The sequence below is a fragment of the Macrobrachium nipponense genome, chromosome 15 (genome assembly GCF_015104395.2).
Source record: "Macrobrachium nipponense isolate FS-2020 chromosome 15, ASM1510439v2, whole genome shotgun sequence".
NCBI classification, from domain to species: domain Eukaryota; kingdom Metazoa; phylum Arthropoda; class Malacostraca; order Decapoda; family Palaemonidae; genus Macrobrachium; species Macrobrachium nipponense.
The window spans coordinates 79,979,256-79,999,469 of record NC_087208.1 but is presented as its reverse complement, the minus strand read 5'-3'; the positions used below and the strand labels follow the sequence as shown (position 1 = coordinate 79,999,469).

At 42.0% G+C, this 20,214-nt stretch overlaps 2 protein-coding genes across 2 annotated transcripts in view; one reads left to right on the top strand and one right to left on the bottom strand.

The window, feature by feature from the left end:
* LOC135195083 (FK506-binding protein 15-like) overlaps positions 1 to 8,722 on the top strand; it is a gene marked incomplete at its 5' end in the record, with an annotated part of 30,290 nt that extends 21,568 nt beyond the window's left edge. Inside the window, 1 exon segment of the mRNA XM_064221461.1 lies at positions 6,851 to 8,722. Within this exon segment, the coding sequence (XP_064077531.1) occupies positions 6,851 to 7,579 (729 nt within the window).
* Positions 1 to 20,214, bottom strand: part of LOC135226729 (uncharacterized) — a 149,911-nt gene that overhangs the window by 38,953 nt on the left and 90,744 nt on the right. The window lies entirely within an intron of this gene.

The following is a 20,214-nucleotide window of genomic DNA, read 5'->3' as shown; positions in this document are numbered from 1 at the left end:
GATCATGTTTCCGTTTAGTTTCTCCTTGACTTTCACTCTCGTTCTCTTTTGCTAGTTGCCAAGCACTTTCGTTCTCCTCCGCCAGTTGCCAAGCATCTCCTAAATTGTTTTTATAATACTCTAGGTTAGTTATGTAGTCCTCACTACCTTCTATTAGCATTAAGTTACATTTTAGCATTTCCAAAGGACCTTTAGCGGTGTGACTGAAAACCAGCTCAAAAGGACTAAATCCTGTAGTGTCGTTCGGTGCCAACCCTAAAGCTAACAGAACAAATGGTAACTTTTCTTCCCAGTCGTGTTCGAAGTTCTTACACAATTTCCGTAAACAACTCTTTAACGTTTGATGAAACCGCTCCACAATGCCTTATGATGCGGGATGATAAGGTGTGGAAGTTATGAGTTTAATGCCTAACTCTTTCATTCTATCCTTGAAATATTTGGATACAAAATTACTACCATTACCACTCTGTATAGTACGAGACAGACCAAACTTAGAAAAATAATCTAACAATCGTTTAACTACAGTCCTTGCGTTACAGCTTTCTGACGAAAGAATTTTTGATATTTTCGGCAGTTACGGCACGGACGTAAGGAAAAAGGTTTTTCAAAAATTCACCATAAATTGATATATTGTGCTAGACTTCCAATTTGTTGAAAAATGAAGGTAAATGATTGAATATTACTAGAATGTAAGAGTAGTAGCTTACAATTGCATTTTTCGACCATTTCGGTCAAATCAAAGTTAACTGAAGGTTGAAATTTTTGCACTTATCGTTATTTATATGAAAATATTTCAAAACTGATAAAAGCTACAACCATAAGTTGTTTTTTATTGTATTCTACATGAAATTGCGCACATTTTCGTCTATAAAATTTCATATAATGGCTAATATAAAATGGCGTAAACATTACGACAATCCGACGAAAGAATTTCTGATTTTTCCGGCAGTTACCACACGGACGTAAGGAAAAAGTTTTTTTTTTAAATTCACCATAATCAAAATATTTTGCTAGATACTTCCAATTTGTTGCAAAATGATGGTAAATGATTGAATATTACTAGAATATAAGAGTTTTAGCTTACAATTGCATTTTTCGACCATTTCGGGGGAGTCAAAGTTGACCGAAGGTTGAATTTTGGCACTTATCGTTATTTATATGAAATTATTTCAAAACTGATAAAAGCTACAACCATGGCTTGTTTTTTGTTGTATTCTACATGAAATATTGCACATTTTTATATATAAAGCTCTATGTAACTGGTAATATAAAATGGTGTAAAAATTATGACAAGGTGACAAAATAATTTCTGAGATGTGTCGCTGATGCTTTATAGTGCGAGAAGAAAGAAATTTGCGCATGCGCGTCTGGGTAACGCTTGTAAACAAAACAACAGCTTGATCCATGAACTCCCAGCATCCCTCAAGGTGCTTGATTCAAAATTTTTCACCATGTAGGCCTATAACTATTTTTCTGTGAATATTTAAAAAACTTTTTAGCGTCGACATAGTTTATGTCAATTAACCTTTTAACGCCGATTGGATGTATTAAACATTGACGAAAATTGTCTGTCGGATGCCAATTGGACGTATGGTACGTGAACAAAAAAAAGTTTTTTTTAAAAATTTGAGGAAAAATAGTTATAGGCCTACTAGGCAAAAACTTGTGAATCACGCGCCTTGGGGGATGCTGGGAGCTCACGGGTCAAGGCGTTGTTTTGTTTACAATCGTTACCCAGGCGCGCAAGCACCAATTACTTTCTTCTCGCACTAAAAGGCATCAGCGACACATCTCAGAAATTATTTTGTCACTTTGACATAATTTTTGCACCATTTTATATTAGTGTTACATGGGGTATTATATATGAAAATGTGTGCAATTTCATGTAGAATACAACAATAAACAACTCATGGTTGGAGGTTTTATCAGTTTTGAAATATTTTCATATAAATAAAGATAAATGCCAAAATTTCAACCTTTGGTCGACTTTGACTCTACCGAAATGGTCGAAAAACGCAATTGTAAGCTAAAACTTATATTCTAGCAATATTCAATCATTTACCTTCATTTTGCAACAAATTGGAAGTCTCTAGCACAATATTTCGATTTATGGTGAATTTTTGAAATAAAACTTTTTTCTGACGTCCGCGCGGTAGCTCTTCCGAAAAAATCGTAAATTTTTTCGTCCGATTGTTGTAATGTTTGCACCATTTTAAATTAGCCGTTACATAAAGTTTTTTATATGGAAATGTGTGCAATTTCATTTAGAATACAACCAAAAACAACCCATAGTTGTAGCTTTTATGAGTTTTGAAATATTTTCATATAAATAACGATAAGTGCCAAAATATCAACCTTTGGTCAACTTTAACTAGACCGAAATGATCAAAAAACACAATTGTAAGCTAAAACTCATACATTCTAGTAATATTCAATCATTTACCTTTATTTTGCAACAAATTGGAAGTCTCTAGCACAATATTTCTATTTATGGTGAATTTATGAAAAAAAAAAAAACATTTTCCTTACGTCTGCGCGGTAACTCTTCCCGAAAAAAATCAGAAATTTTTTCGTCTGATTGTCGTAATGTTTGCACCATTTTAAATTAGCCGTTACATAAAGTTTTATATATGAAAATGTGCGCAATGTCATGTAGAATACATCTAAAAACAACCCATGGTTGTAGCTTTCATCAGTTTTGAAATATTTTCATATAAATAACGATAAGTGCCAAAATTTCAACCTTCGGTCAACTTTGACTTGACTGAAATGGTCAAAAAACTCAATTGTAAGCTAAAATTCTTACATTCTAGTAATATTCAATCAATTACCTTTATTTTGCAACAAATTGGAAGTCTCTAGCACAATATTTCGATTTATGGTGAATTTATGAAATAAACTTTTTCCTTACGTCCGCGTGGTAACTTCTGAAAAAATCAGAAATTATTTTGTCCTATTGTCGTAATGTTGGCACCATTTTAAATTAGCCATTACATAAAGTTTTATATATGAAAATGTGCGCAATTTCATGTAGAATACAACTAAAAACAACCCATGGTTGTAGCTTTTATCAGTTTTGAAATATTTTCATATAAATAACGATAAATAGAAAAAATTCAACCATCGGTAAATTTTAACTCGACCAAAATGGTCGAAAACTGCAATTGTATGCTACAACAGTTACAGTCTAGTAATATTCAATCAATTACCCTCATTTTGCAACATTTTGTGATAATATTTTCTCTGAGTTGCCTTGATCGTTTTACAATGCGTTATATACCAAAATGATCGCAATTCAGTGTAAATACAAAAAAAAAAAAAAAAATTAACTCATTAGCTTTAACGTTTTGCTCACAGTGCGATTTGTATACAATTATATATGAAATTTTTTTTCGCGCTGTCATATCCAATATTATATATGATAATGATATTTTTTTCATTTCTGATGGTTGCATACTAAACTTCAGGCAATGACAAAACCAGGAGCCAAAAATGAACTCTTAATCTTGAAAACTAAGCGTGCTGTGATTTTTTGAAAAAAACTTTTTTCTGCTTCGGCGCTCACTTGTGAATGTCGCCGGCATACGGGAGACGATTTTTAAAATACCCCTTCGGCGTTTAAGGGTTAAGCATTCGACAGACAATTTTTGTAGACGTAAAATATGTCCAATAGGTGTTTAAGGGTTAAAAGATATCACTGCATCAGCCGAATTGATTTTATAGAGAGTTTTCTCTGTCTTCCTTATGACAGCTTTCTCTTGGGTACTACAATTAATAAGTACCCTTACAATTCCAGGCATAATAGGTATAGTGAAATCTGGAGAGTAATGTCCAAAGAGTTTACTTGTAAAACTAAAGTAATATTTAATGCTAACGTTTCTCTCGAATTCGACCGAGCATGATCACAGTGAAGGATCAGAGTAGAATGGTGGTTTTGAGGAATCTATTTCATATATAGTGGTAGGGCAGGGTGGGTTGGGGTCGGCTGCCTGCTGAATTTTGATTGGTCGTTTCTCTGAATATCCCCCCTTATTGGTTAGAGGGATTTTCACTCAAGCCATTTTCTTTAAGCTGGTGGTTTTGCTGTTACAACCATGCTGATCTTCGAGGTAGGGGGTTGGCATTGAGTGGCAGGGCGTGATGTAGTGTGGCGTCACTGCCTCTTGAATTTTGGTTGGCTGGTACACTGCCCTCGTCAGTGATAACATTCTCACGAATTTTCATTGGCTGCTGGGCAGCTCATTTCATCTGGTGTTCCTGCATTGGTGTTGCTGTTCAGGCTGATATTATCATTAAGGATATTTCTTCTTAAATTGGTGGGGAGGAAGAGTATCTCCTGTGTAGTATTTAATGAGGGCCTTTATTTTTGGATGAGGAGGGCTTCTAACAGGTGGAAGTGTCGTTGTTTGGGAGCCCTTCTGATTATCTGTGTTTTGGACAATACTGCTATGGGAGATGGCTTGATGGTGTGCTGTCCTTGTATGGTTCCTAAACCTCCTTCCTGTGTGTGGCATGAGATCCTTTTTGACAGTTGAATTGTAGTCATTCTGATATAAGAGCCGTTGCATCCATGGGTGGTGCATGTGAATTAGTAGACTACTATATTTGACTTTCAGGGGTTCTTGACTGTATTGGCTGGGGACGTATGGTGTTAAGATCTGGTTGGGCCTTTTGTCTAGTCCATATGTAGGGGCAGGCGTCTGGCTAATGATGGGGCATGGGGTTTCCAGTTTTATTAGTATTTATTTACCTTACAGAAAACCAAGTCTGTAGTCTCCACTACAGCCTTGGTTATCTGTATGTTGATTTAAAGACTCATAAAACCGGAACCCCTCCGCCCCATCATTAGCCAGATTCCCGCCCCATCATTAGTTAAACGCCCACCCCTAATTATGGACTAGCCAAGAGGCTCAACCAGATAATCACACCATACGTCCTTAGCCGGTGCAGCATGTGGTAATCTACAGAGTTCTTAAAAGAAATTCAGGACTCCCCAGGAACAGCAACTTCCGTTTGGATGTAGAATAATTATTCATGAACGTCCTCGTCGATGAAATCATCGATATTATCATGGACCACGTCAACTGGGATGACTCAACACCCCAGCTGAACATCCCTGAGGCATTTCTATGGGCTCTACTAGTGATTTACATGAAGAAGGCCCCCTTCTCCACCCATAGAGGCTAATGTTCCGGGAGAAGGATGGTGTCGCAATGTTCTCCCCTTTAGGCATCCTGTTCGCCAACTTCTATATGGGAACAGTGGAGGAGAGAGGGTCTTCTCACATATCAGGAAACCCCTCCAGTATCACAAATATATGTGCGTTCCAACAATACAACTTGCTGAACTACACTGTTGAGTTCAGCAGTAATGACAAGCTCCCCTTCCTCGATGTTCTTGTCTCCAAGAACAACGAAGACCTCACGACTTCTGTCTATACTAAGAAGAAGAACCTCGGCCTGTGCTTGAATGGTGACAGTGAGTGCCCTGCAAGATTCAAGAACACTACAGTTAGGGCCCACTGTTCATCTTGGCAGGACACCCGCCAAAAACTTGACTGTGTCACCCAGATGCTTGTAAATAATGGGTATTCAAATAGACATCTATAAAGAAATTAGAGCAGCATTGGATCGGTGGTAAAACGAGAGTGAGGGGAAGCAGCCCCACACCCAGGAGAAGATCAAGCTCTGTTAGGCCATTATGCATTTTATACACCGAGAGGAGGAGATCATAAAGAAAATAATACAAGATAAAGTGACCCCCACCGAAAATGGAAAAGAAATAGAACTTGACATCTATTACCAAAACTGACGAACACGGGACCTAATAATTAAAAACAATCTTATCCTGTCAGCAAGAGACCCCCCTAAAACAGTTGAATGTAGTCTACCAATTCACAAGGCCCATCTGTGGATACCCTGCCTCTTGTATCGGAATGACTACAATGCGACTGACAAAAAGGATCTTATGCCACATGCAGGAAGGAGCTATTAGGAACTATACGAGGACAGCACACCATCAAGCCATCTCCCGTGATGGTATTGTCCAAAACATACGGATACTAATCTGAAAGGCTCCCGAACAACAATGCCTCCACCTGTTAGAAGCACTCCTCATCCAAAACCAAAGGCCCTCATTAAATACTACACAGGATGTGCTCTTCCTCCCCACCAATTTAAGAAGAAACACCAGATGGGACGATTGGCCCAGCAACCAATGAAAATTTGCAAGACAGTGAAGTCACTGAGGAGGGTAGTATACAAATCAAAATTCAAGTGGCAGTGATGTCACACTACGTCATGCCCCTCCACTCAACCTCGACAGTCCGCATAGTTGCAACAGTGAAACCACCAGCGTAGAGAAAATGGCTTGAGTGAAAATCCCTCTGGCCAATGAGGGGCAAGATCCAGAGAAACGACCAATGAAAATTCAGTAGGCAGCCGATCCCCAGCTGCCCTACCAATATATGTAGACTAGATCCCACAAACACCTTCATTCTGCTCTGATCCTCTGATCCTTTGTTGTGATCATGCTTGGTTGAAATCAAGAGAAACATTAGCATTATCATATTCTTATTAAATATTATTTCAGTTTTTTACAAATAAACTCTATTGACATTACTCTCCATATTTGATTACCCCTATTATACCTGTAATTGGAACACTACTTGTTAATTGTAGTACTACTCAAGAAATAGCTATCATAAGGAAGATAGAGAAAACTTTCCACAAAATGAACTTGGCTGATGTAGCAATATCTTTTAACAGTACCTATTATTATTATTATGCATGATGATGATATAGTGTGTTTGGATATGGTTTATGCTGATGAAATTTATGCATTCTTTCAGGATGTAACTTTGCAGTTACTTGAAGGAATAGATAAGAAGAGTAACATAGAAGAAAAATCCCCAGAGTCAAAAACTACTGCCAGTGCGGAGGAGAGAGGTAATGGTGTTTGTAATGTAGGTAATGTACTAGCAGTCCATGGTCCCAAGCTGTCTGAAACCATTTCAGCAGCATGTAACTCTGTAGATGATGCTAGTCCTATTAGATATAAGAATGATGGAGACTGTGAACAAACAATTCATATAGATGAGAGAGATGAGGTTGTACATACGGAAAGATTGAAAGATGCTGTAGGTGAGGAAGTGGACAGGGAATGCATAGTTAAAAATGATTATAACAGGGAAGTTGACTCAGAAGATATGGAAAACAGGACAGATGCTAGTTCTTCAGAGGGAGAGTACACTGATGCCAGTGATAGACAGTTCTCCCCTAAGAATTCTGTTAGCAGTAGTGATAGTGTTAGTTATGACTGTGAGCAATCAATTAATGCAGTTAGCTTGGAAAGTGGTACTGAAAAAGAAGTTTCAGTTGGCTTAAGTCAGCAAATTTCAGAAGTGGATAGTGCACCCCATCCACACACAAATCAAATCAGGGCTCAAAGAACCCCCGTCATCGATATGCAGAGCACAGAAGCCGTGACAGTTTCCCTTGAAAAGTCGGATAGTTCAAGAGACTCATCTTTAGATAGGGTAAGTGATGAATTGTTTGAAGAACAGAATTGGATTTCTTAGCATTTTTGAGTGATGGGTGTTTTGTCATTAACTTTTTTGGTGATGCTTTTCTTCACTTGATGTGCATGTATGTCATGTGGTAGAATAGTTGGAATGCTTAATGTCCAGAGGGAATAATATATAAAAGACCCTTTTAACATATAACATTCTCGTTAACCCCTTTAAAGATTAACAGTTGATTTTAAGAGCTTAGAATATTAAATGGAAGTGGATGCACTTTAGGTTGTGTGGATAATTTTCATGGTTGTGCTGAAGTCAAGTGATTAGTTGATTGTTTAGGGGGTGGAATAGTGCTTTCTAGTAATTATTTTAGAAAGAAACAATTTCATTTTGTACCAAAGAAAACCCATTACTTGTATGATACCATGAGTTCATGTCTGTACTGTCACCAGACACATTACTGAAACAAGAGTACAACCGAATCTGATAACAACAACATCCGTTTTGCTTGTATTTTAACCATCGCACAATAGTAAACAGTTACTGTAGTTATGTTATAAATGATGTTATGTAGAAGAGTACTGATATCATTTTACGTAATAACTTTACTTGTTATGAATACAAAATTGTCAAGGAAATATACTGTTGAATTTAGACTGAAAGTTGTAGCTGAAGGTGAGAAAATAATGAATTCGTGCTGCTAATAACTATTATTGTGCATCGGCAACATGGGTAAAACTCCCAAACTTCAATATGAATTCAAACACATACGTAGATAAAACTGAGAGAAAATTAATTTAATCAACACTAATGGGCATGAAAGCGCACATTTTACCGTTGTTTTCACACTGATAAAAGATAACGTAAAGCTCATATTACGATGAAAAAAAGTGAAAATAACGAACAGAATTGCTGGATTTTTAGCAATCTGTTAACTAAGGAAATAATTGGGTTCACAATGAGACATATTAAAGTCTGTGGTCCGAAAGTTCCACCCACGAAAATTCCACACATGAAAATTCCTCCCAGAAAATTCCACCCATGGAAAATTCCACCCACGAAAATGTCACCCTTCGAAAATTTTATCTAATAAAATTTTCTCATCTTCAGTCTCTCTTGCCCCTTCTTCTTTCTGTTTAATTAAATTAAACAACCATCATTGTTAAACAACCATCACAATTAAACAACCACCATCATTACATAATTGTAATTACTTCAAAGAACCTTCTTCATTAAACAACCACTATCTTTACAGAAGTGTACTTAAAATTTTGTTTATTTGATTTAAATAGTTGTTTCTTTAAGTTTTTCCTTGATGAGACCTTCATAAAATAGCTAGAGCCATTTCTTGTTTAGTATATTTATAATTGAAGGCATTTTATGTTATGAATATTTACAATGGCCTTAAAGTTTATTACAAGTGAAAAGAGAAAGAAGAAATTGTGTGGCGAGGAAAACTGTTTACGAGAAGCACCAAGATAATCCCGCAAAAACGAAAACATGTTGGCAATGCGAACTGTTTTATCAAGGCTGCAAGGTTCGTATTTGCACGCCTTGTAATTATAATGAGCCTACATTGCTGTATAGTTTGGGTAAGCATACTCATGCCGCTTCACAAGCAGTTACTGAAGCACGAATTGCTGTGAGTGCAATGCGTGATACAGTTTATGGAGGATGTGGATCATCGACCACAGATATAATGGCAGGTGCCACTCAGCCACTAGACGAGAATGGAAAATCACGGCTACAAAAGTGTACTGCCTTTCCCGTAATATTCAGAACTGGAGACGAACTACTTTAGGGATTCCTGCTCTTTGGCATCTCGCACAGGATATGAAATCGAGATTCTTATAAATATCCTCCTGATGGATCATTTTTCTTAGCGTATGATGTGGTATAGAGGACTCTGACTGTATTTTAGTTTTGCAACGGAGGCAGTGTTGGATGATCTATCAGCAAACAACATATGGTCCTGTGATGGAACGTTTAAAGCTTCTCCAAATCTCTGGACCCAGCAGCTATTCACGATCCATTTTGTTGTTAAAGGAAGGTGTTTCCTTCGAGTTTTTGCACTGTTGCCTAATAAACTAGAGGCCATCTACAGAAGACTTTTTTAGCTATCTTTGAATTACGACTAAACAGCCAACCAATGCAATGTATCATGGATTTTGAATTATCTTTGAACAATGCCTTCACATCAGTGTTTGTAATTGCTGATATATCAGGATGTTTATTTCATTTAGGTCAGTCCTGCTAGCATAAGATTTGTGAACTAGGTAAGAAGGTTCAGTATAATACTGACTCTTCATTTGCATTGAAAGAGAAGTGCTTTAGTGCTATGGCATTTTGCCCATCCACGATGTTGCTGATGGTTTTGAACTACTGTGCGATGATAAAGATATACCTACAGAATTTATTTCTTATTTTGATCAGACTTATATTGGTGTAGGATAAGTATGTATCATGTTACTGGTATTAGTAACACTATGTAATGGACCGAGTGTTGTCCTGTCTATGGTTAGCAATGCATTACCTAACTCCGTCGCACCAAGACTTTGGTTTGGCGCAAACTCCAGTTGCCCTGTACCCACCTTAGGACTAAGACACCTCTGTAATAAACCATTAACATGGGAATAGTGTCTGCCCATAGAGTATTACCTATGCAGAATGTCAGGATTTTGTAGGAGATCGCTGAAAAGCACCCCTAGATTAATAAGACCTAGAGACGTCAGAAGCAGCATTGGCAATGGCACAACAGTGGACCTAAACGTATTAGTTCAGGCATTAGGTATGGCCATATGAACAGGTGGGAATAATTCAGCACTTGGCGGGGGGAACAGCAAGCATACTTCCCCTAAAAATTGCATGTATGTGATGTTAGCGGAGGATTTTAGGCGCTGGAAGCAATCTACAGAAGATTGGGTAAGAATCAGCAGGTTTTCCCGTGATGAGGCAGTAATGAATATCAGGCTACTATGCGAAGACAGACTTCAAAGTGCAATAGACGCCCAATTCTCTTCAGTCACTTGGAAGGCCTTAGAGGTAGAGGACGCCTTTGATGCCCTGAGAAAAATCACCACAAAGACAGCGAACAGAGCAGTTTTGTGGGATAAGTTCTTCACAGGAAGACAGAGAGAAGAAGAAGCGACAAAGGAACACATCTACAGGTGTCAGTGGGAGGCCCTTGAGTGTGCATTCGCGTTCCCTAATCGCAGAAAGTGAATATGTGCAGACAGGTAAAATTGTGAGCAGCATACAGAATTGAAAGTTCAAACAGGATCTTTTAGAAAACTTGGAAAAGTACAAATCTGTGAGTGCAATCATGGTAAAGTGCGAGGCATTTGAGGAGCCAGTACAGGAATGCGACGACCCCACACGAGGGGAGCGAAGAGAGTTCGCTTAGTAGGGTATTGAGGAGGAGGAATCGGCGTTGCCACTGGAAGAAGTAGCAACAGTGAAAACAAATTATCAGAAAAAGAAGGATGGTGGCAAAATCGAGCTCCAAGGCAAGAGGGAAATGTGAGTTTTGTGGGATTGCACACCCAAGGGGCTGTGCCAATTGCCCTGCTAGCGCTGCGGAATGTTTTTGCTGCAGAAAAACAGGACACTTTGCCAATCGTTGCTATGGGAGCAAGAGTCATACGCCTAGCAAGGGCGTATTGGATGGTAAGATTGGCACCATTGCTGCGAGCAGAATCGGCATTGGATGAGAGGATATGCCTACTGGGTCTTGTGATGGGCCAGGAGTGGTAGAGGAAGTGAAAGAGCGAGTGGATGAGAGTACGAGTGACGAAGGTGATTTGGTTGTGATAGGTAAGGGAAAGAAGGGGAAGACACAGGATAAGGATAAACCTGAGGACAAGAATAAGAAGGGGGCTGAGGAATAGAAGAAGACTAAGGGAAAGAAGGTTAGTAAGGGTGACGGACAGGACGAGCTTAGGACTGAATACATTGGGGAAAGGGCTGAGAGTGATTTAGATAGTGGTGAGTGGAAACAGGTTGGTAGAATGAAAGTTAGGAAGAGCGTAATCAAGAGTATGGACGTGAGTATGGAAGTGGATTAACTATATTTGGAAGAGGGAAAGAAGGGTCAGAATGGAAGTAGTGAAAGTGAGAGTGAGCAAGAAGTACGAAAGGCTGTGTATATGAGAGAGGTACCCCGATGTGCACAATACGAGGAATATGGTAGTTTGGACATAGGGGAATTTTTTAAGGAATATGAGAAGTATATTGTGAGGCTAAGTATGGGAATAGCAAGAGAGTCTGGGCAAGAGAGTTAGGTAGCTTTTTGACGGGATTTTTGTTGAGTATGTATGGGGTAGTGATGAGTGTAGGGAATGTGCCGTATGAGAGTGTAAAAGCCAGGATTGTAGAACAGGCAAAGAGGATAAAGAGTAGCATTAGATATAGGAGAAAGCATAATGTTGAAGAGGCAAGAATGAATGTTGGTGAGTCGTTGTCAATGTATGTCTGTAGGTTAGAAACATTAGTTAGGAAAAAGTTTGGGGACGAAGGGATAAATGAGTGTAAGGAGTTAGTGCAAAAGTTGTTGGCGACTGTGCCAGAGAGCGTATGCGAGTTTATAAACTTAAAACGTAAGGAGAAAATGTGATGGACGAATGAAAGGTTAACGTGGAACAACATTCTAGAAATAGTAGAAGATTACGTGTTAGATAGGTGTATGAAAGAGAGTAGGAGTGTTAGTGTTAGGACTGAAGTAGCTGAGGTTGTACCAGAGTTTAAAAGCTATAGGGAGGCAGTTTTGGAAGGGCCGAGGCGAATGGCAGAGCGAGTGGTAGATAGGAGCGTTAGGCCATCTAATGTGAGTGTAGTTAGCCCTAAAAGAGATAGGAGTGCGAGTGTTGGAAGAGTAGGGTCAATTAGTTGTGAGTGAGAGCAGCAGCAGTGTTATAGATGTGGTAAGCCAGGACACAGGAAGAATGAATGTCGGTGGGCGTTAGGAGCGTGCTTTGTGTGTGGGCAAACGGGCCATTTAGTGAGCGAGTGTAAGAAAGATAGGGATATTAAGTGTTACAGGTGTGGACAGGTAGGGCACATAGCTAGTGGATGTCGGGGTACCCTTATGAATGTGGTTTGCGGCAACTGGGGGAAGAATGGGCATTATGCTAGGATGTGTAAAGAACAGCTTGCGAAATGTGTTGAATGTGGAATGGAAGGTCACATGGCGAGTGTGTGTAGGCGAAAGAGGATGAGTCAGGCTGGGAATTCGGGAAACTAGGTGAAGAGGGGGTTCAGTTGGGTGGGTCCTCTAGTATGCGACAGTACGTTCGGGAGAATGTAATGAGTGAGTGGTTGAGGGTGAATAAATGTGAGCCGAGTGTCAGTGAGCAAATGGGTCTGGGAGATCGGCAGTTAGTGTTGGTTGAATGTGGAAGAAAGCGGTAGAAGGTAAGTAAGAGAATGAAAGGGAGAAACATGAGCTGCATGATAGAGGGGTTAGTGTTAGAGTAAAAATGGTGGATAAGGCATGTAATACAGATGATTTTGAGGGGAGGAATAAAGGGATTTTGACGTAAGGAAAAATCTATTTCTGGGCGATTGGTTCGTGTCGCCAGCGAAATATCCTTTAATCCATTATTTCTAAGGTAAATGTCCTAACACATACCAGAGAATAAATAAAATAAAGAAAAGGTCAGTACAACTGACTCGCTCACCCTCCAAGAGGGTGTCGGTATGAACACTATGGCGAGTGAGACCACTACCACGAACCGCTTGCCAATAGAAATCTCCCACTACAAAATCCCCACAAGAGGGGAGCCGACCCACAGAGTGGGCAGCAACTACTACTACTCCATCCCATGCTGCCGACTGCTGCGCCTCTGGTGGCCATCCTGAAGTTAGCAGACAATCTTGAGCGATGGGATGGGCAGGGCGGGATTTCGCTGGCGACACGAACCAATCGCCCAGAAATAGATTTTTCCTTACGTCAAAATCCCTTTTCTGGGCTCAGTTCGTGTCGCTGCGCGAAATCGTACCAGAGAAATAGCACAAGATTGTAAAGAATAAAATCAAATAGACAAAAAGGGTCTCAAATAAAAGATAACATAAAATAAAGAAATATAATTTGCTAATAGACAATAATAATTGGCTAATAAAGAATATACATATACACAATGATACAAAAATAGAAATATTACTTAAATTTAACTTAACGCTAATAATATTTCTTAAATTAACTTAAATTTAACAACTATTACAGGGCTTACATGGAATATATGTTGAAATCAGTATCTGTGTATAGATATTATGTACAAAGGACTCAAAGCAATTATAACAATAAATTGAATAGAACAAACTTCAATAATAACATAAAAGGGAATGTATATGACTTAATATACAAAACCCGTAACCATTGTAAATACGATGTGTCCCCTAGCATAAAAATAAGGGGATCACATCAAAGAGATCATTATATACAATCAATTGTGAGTGACCCTAGCAAAAAAATAAGGGGCACCCACTATACCATCATAAGAGCAGCTAAGACTCAAGGTAAACGTAGATGAACATGGCAGGTATAGACGAACTGTTGGGTGAGATAGGTAGAAAGGAGGACTGGATCTTCTACTAAAGATTAAGCAAAGTCGAGGGAAACTATGTTACCCGCCGCAACTGCTGAAAATTTCAGAGCTTCCAAGGACTTTAAGTAATGACGCTTAAATACTGTCGGCGATTTCCATCCAGTATATTTTTTCAACTCATCGAAATTCATATGTTGGAAATAGTTAATTGAGGTGGCTACTGCCCTGACATCATGTGCTTTAGGGAAGGAGTCAGGATTGGCTTGCTTAATAAAGTACAGGATCTGCTGCCTGATGCCTTTAATAGATAAGTACCACCTTTTTCTCTCTTAAAGAGAGGACCCGATGAGGATGAGGAGGTCCTGGACAGAAAGGCTCGTAAGGTCGATACTGGGCAAAGAGAAATATCTTGTGGAAGGGGTACAACCTTCCATGGTTCCCACCTCATCAAAGGATCTTCATTCTTTGCTATAAAACTACGTTCCGGAGAAAGTAGCACTTCCCCTGTGGGAAGAAATTTAACATGATCCGGATCCCTGGATAATGCCGACAGTTCTGAAATTCTAGCTCCTGAAGCCAAGCTTAATAAAAATAGAGTTTTTCTTAAGAGCATTATAAATGAACATGTGTCATTATCAGTTTCTGAAGCCAGCTTTAGAACATCATTTAAGAACCATGATACTGACGTAGGCCTTACAGAAGGTCTAAGTCTAGCACAAGCCTTGGGAATAGACGAGAAGTAGGAGTCTGTCAAGTCTATGCTGAAACCAAATTGAAAAATCTTTTTCAAGGCTGACTTGTTTGTCGTAATAGTGCTAGCTGCTAAGCCTTTTTCAAATAAAGATCTGAAAAAGGATATAGCTGAATTGATTGTCATGATTCTAATATCTGATTCTCTCAGGAAGGTTGCTAACTTTTTGACTGCAGCATCATACTGTCTCAAAGTTGAATCTTTTATCAGATTCCAAGAAGAGAATATTTTGAGGATCAATATTCGCATCTCTTTTAGCTGCAAACTTCATGAAATCCATAAAGTTAGGGTTTTGAGAATTCCTGAGGAAGCGAACACAGTCTTCGTTTGCACTGACTGGGAGAGCCTGGGATTGGGAATTCGAAGAGGACGAAGACCCAGTTCCAGAATTAGAGGGTACCAATTGCTCTTCGGCCAGTCTGGGGCTACTAGAGCCACTTGACCCTTGAACATCCTGAGTTTGTTCAGCACCTTCAGGAGAAGATTCACTGGAGGGAAGACATAAATCTTCTCCCAGTTGTTCCAGTCTAGGGCCAGGGCGTCCGTGGCATAGGCCAGAGGGTCCAGGTTGGGGGCCACATAACATGGGAGTTTGTGGTTCGCTTGGGATGCGAAGAGATCGACTTGTAGACCTGGAACTCTCTGAAGAATCCACTGGAACGAACTGTTGTCCAGTGACCATTCCGACTCCAGAGGAACTGATCGAGATAGAGCATCTGCTATGACGTTTCTCACTCCAGCTATATGGGTGGAGGAGAGGTGCCAACTGAACTTGTCCGCCAGGGAGAAGATGGCTACCATGACATGATTTAGATGACGTGATTTGGAGCCTCCCCTGTTTATACAATGGACTACCACTGCGCTGTCTAAGACTAGCTTTATGTGGGAGTTCTTTGGCGGACGTAACCTTTTTAGAGTCAAGAACACGCCATTGCTTCCAGTACGTTTATGTGAAGCTGACGGAACTGGGGTGACCAGGTTCCTTGAACCTTCTTGAACTGAGAATATCCTCCCCAACCGCTTAACGAAGCGTCTGTGTGGATGGTAATCCCCGGAGGAGGAAACTGAAGGGGTACTGATATTGACAAGTTCTTGACTTTTGCCCAAGGGCGTAGACGATTCCGTAGAATCTGAGGGACTGAGGATAATTTGTCCCTGGACCTGACATTTGCTCGTGAGCGCCAGATTCTGGTTAGGTCTTTCAGTTTGGCTTTCATCAAGATGTTTGTCACTGATGCAAACTGGAGTGAACCCAGAATCCTTTCCTGGGTTCTCCTTAAAGCAAGTTTGTGTCCTAGAAATTGCTTTACTGACTTCGCTATTTCTTTCCTCTTGGCTGATGGAATCGACAGAGTATGGGAGGATAGATTCCATTGAATGCCCAGCCACTGAAAGTTTGACTCCGGAGTGAGTCTTGATTTGGTCCTGTTTATCTTGAAGCCTAGATATTCCAGGAACCGGATTACTTTCAGTGTTGCTTTTGTGACATTCCTCGACTGTTGGAGCCCAAATTAGCCAATCGTCGAGATACGCTACTACCATAATCCCTTGCGATCTTAGTTGTTGGACGACCACTTCCGCCAACTTCGTGAACACCCTGGGTGCTACGTTGAGACCGAAGGGAACTACCTTGAAGGAGAATGCCTGATCTCCTATCTTGAAGCCCAGATACGGGCGAAAGTGTCTTGCAATAGGGATATGATAGTATGCGTCTGTAAGATCGATAGAGGTGGTGACGGCCCCACGGGGAAGTAAGGTCCGCACCTGCGAGATGGTGAGCATCTTGAACTTGTCGCAGCAAATGGCCAAGTTTAAACGGGACAAGTCTAAGATTACCCTTCTTTTTTGTGAGCCTTTCTTTGGAACGCTGAACAAGCGCCCTTGAAACTTTAATCTGTTGACTCTCGCTATTGCTCCTTTCTGAAGGAGGTCCTCCGCATACTCCGTCAATTCTTTGGATGGAAGTTGGCGGAAAGGTCTGGGTGGGGGCGGATTCGCCACCCAACTCCAACCCAGGCCTTTCGACACAATGCTTTGTGCCCATTTGCTGAATCCCCACCGGTGGCGGAAGAGAAACAGCCTCCCTCCTACCTGGAAGTCCTCATTGATGTTGGTAGCCTCCGCGGCCTCCCCTGAAGTGTTTTCCTCTATTAAGGGACCTTCCCGATCCTCTCTGACGAAAGGATCGCTTACCTCTGCCTCCCTTACCCGAGCGGTCATACTGCTGAAAGGCCTGGCCTTCGAACACTTGGTTTGAAGGCTGGGGAGACAGCGTAAGAGGTGGAAGGTTGAGGCTGGGGAAATCACATAAATAGGCTGTGATTGGGCCTTGGAGGTAGAGGGTTGGGCTGCCTGCACCAACGGAACAGCCGAAACAGGCTGGGCAAACCGTTGCTGTTTCTTTTGGTAAGGCTGGAAACGTCTGGGTTTCTTCTGAGCCTTACCCCTCACAGCTTGATCTTGGCGTCTCTTTTGCAGTGAGACCCCAACGATCCTTAAGGCTTTCGGTTAAGCCTCGTAGCCTCTGCCTGGACCTCCTTTACCATTGCATCTGGGAAGAGTCTGCTCCCAGATGTTTGATGAAAGCAACTTATTCGGTTCATGCCGAATAGTTGCTTCCTGGAGGACATGCTTCCGACAGTTTGTTCTGGCTGTGGCGAACTCGAACATGTCAGACTGCACCGTTTGAGTCAGTGACTTGGTGATCAGCTTGAACAGTGGCTCGGAACCATAAGAAATGGTAGCCACCTCTGTCATGGCCATGGTGTTGAGAGACCTGGCCAGCCTAGACTTGGCATCAAACTCTGCCTGAATGAGGCTGTCTGGGAGTCTAGGCAGCTTCTCACCAAACTGCTCCATAGCACAGTCTGGTTTGAGTTTGCCCGCAGAAAAAGTGTTGGGCAGGTCTTCCCACAAATCTCCCGGTTGAGGGAAGTAAAGGAGATGTAGGGTCCGCTTCCTTTAGCTGCGGTAACGAGTCCCCCTTTTGGGCCGCTGGAATAGTGACCGTAGCAGTCTTTGTAAGGAAAGGAAGCGGAGTACCCTCTTCCATTGTGAAGATTGTGAATGGACTCTTAAAAGGCTGTATTTTAGTGTTTGAACAATCCATGTCCTCTAAGCACCTGAGCCATTCTCTTTGAGCCTGGTCACGTGAATAGAGGACTGTCTCTTTAGGGACCTTATCATCTCGCGTCATGGCAGCGGCGGTGAGCCTGGCGTAGCCGATGAACGGCGGTTTGGAATCTTCCGGGTGAGAACTCGAAGTCCCTCAATCCTTAGAGTTCCACACTCCGGGATAGAAATAAGCCCGTCTTGGAAGGGGGCGTATGACGCCACTCTCCAGGGATTGTTCATAGTGAACGGAGGCAGAGAGTCATGTGGTGGCAGCTGAGCTATCCCTGTGCCGAAAGGTGGGGGAGTAGCTAGCGGAGCTTGGCTTAGTCCGGCGATAATGTTATCCTGGGAGTTGATCCTATCAGACAACCGGGAGAACATCTGTTCCATACTGTTCTTGAGAGACCCAACCAGATCCCCCATGTGTTGCAACAGGCCAGCATTGGGATCCAAAGCCGGAGCTGCTGCGGAGGTGGACGGGTAGCTCTGAACAGGAACCAAAGGAAGTGGAGAAACGGTTGACTCCGCTGGAGTGTGTGATCTCTCCTTGGAGGATCTACTCCTTGAGGATTTGGAGCCGGACCCAGAAGCTCTAGACCTCTCTGCTCCGGGGTTTGTAGCCGGAGACTTGCGAGATGTTGACGCCGACGACGTCTTTTTAGACGACGACGACGTCTTACTCAAGGGTTTTAACCACCGTTTGTCCTTTGACCTTAGGTCTAACAGAAGCATCAGGAGAAGTATAAAGCTCAGCTCCTGTAAAGCCTTGGAAGGAAGCTGGAGAGTTTGCAGGAGTAGAAGATCCAGTGGCGCCCAAGGGAAGCCCTTGGGCGTCCAACGTACTCACCTCGACCAACAGGTCGTCAACACCTACCATCGGTTCAATGTTTAAGTCCAGTGTCGCGACTTCCGACGAGATGTCCTGGCCTGGTTCAGTCAACGAAGCGGCGAGCTGCTGCTGAATTGCCGCAATAGTCGGGGCCGCCTCTGCTGGGTCGACGTAGCCCGTTGACTTGCCGCCGGGGAAGATCAGGACCGCCAACCTCTTCTCAAGTATGTAGGGCTGACCCTTGGCGGCGTTCTTCCCAAAACCGCCGACCCAGGCCCGCAGGGTTGCCAGTGCGGTGTCTCTAACAGCGGGAGCCTGGAAGAGAGGGTGTTTGTTAGTTTTTTAAGATTAAACTTAAATTAAACTTAAGTAAAAGGTTAACTTAAAATTATAGAGGATGCGAGATCCCATATAAAATTAGCTTAAGTTTAAGATAAGAGATTAAAATTAAACTTAAGAACTATAACCTTGTAGGGATTGGCTAACGGAGTTGGAAATACTTACCCCGTCTGGCTCACCAGATCATAGCAAATTGTGCAGGTCTCGTGAAACCAGACTTGAAGGTTCCCGTGCGGAGTCGCGCATGGAGCATGGGATCGGCAGACTTCATGCCCACAGGGGTCCTGGAGCATGGCATTGCATCCCGGATGCTCACAGTTGGTGGTCTGTAAGTGAAAAGATACATGAGCATCCTAAAAGATATCACTTACAGGCTAAAGGTTAAAAGAACTCCGCTGCATGCCGGAGCGCGAAAAAAACAAATTTCGGGCATAACCCCTCCCTTACCGCTGAAAAAGGTTATAACCACGGAGAGATCCGGTGTGAGCATGCAATGGAGGGAAGGTTTAAGGTAGCTTAAATTAAACTTAATATAGTTTAAATTAAATACTAATCTTAAACCTATAAACATGGAACGTACCGGACTAAGTCCGGTGCGTGGCTGAGCGTGTCGCGATATCAGCGCGACGGAGTGGTTAGTAGAGACCAACTGTATGCCGCAGTCCGCCCGTCAGGGTGAACTAGCACCTTTCCACGTGGATGCCGGAGCTCCGGTAGATAAAGAGCCCCAGTAAGGTGGGAAAGGGCGAGAGGGCAAACAGACTCGCGCTAGCAACGGAGCGACGGAGTAACGACGGAGGGGGGGAAAGGCCAGTCCCCCCCCCCTTAGCCATCCGAGCGTACCGAGAAGCTGGAGAGGTCGAGTCCAGTCTGGGTCTGTCCCGTCCCCCTACTCCCTCCGCCTAGGGGTGGGAGAGGGAGGCAGGCCCCGGGTATGTGGAGCGAGCGTGGGCAGACCAACCCTCCCCCCGGCCCTATGGAAGAGCGGGAGGAGGGAAAGATGACTGGACAGGCGTCTGGCTGCTCCGTGATCACGTAGTGACCACGGAGCGGTAACAAGAGATACAATGAAACAATAAAGCCTAGGATACACAACCGACTGATCAGAGAGATGCTATAG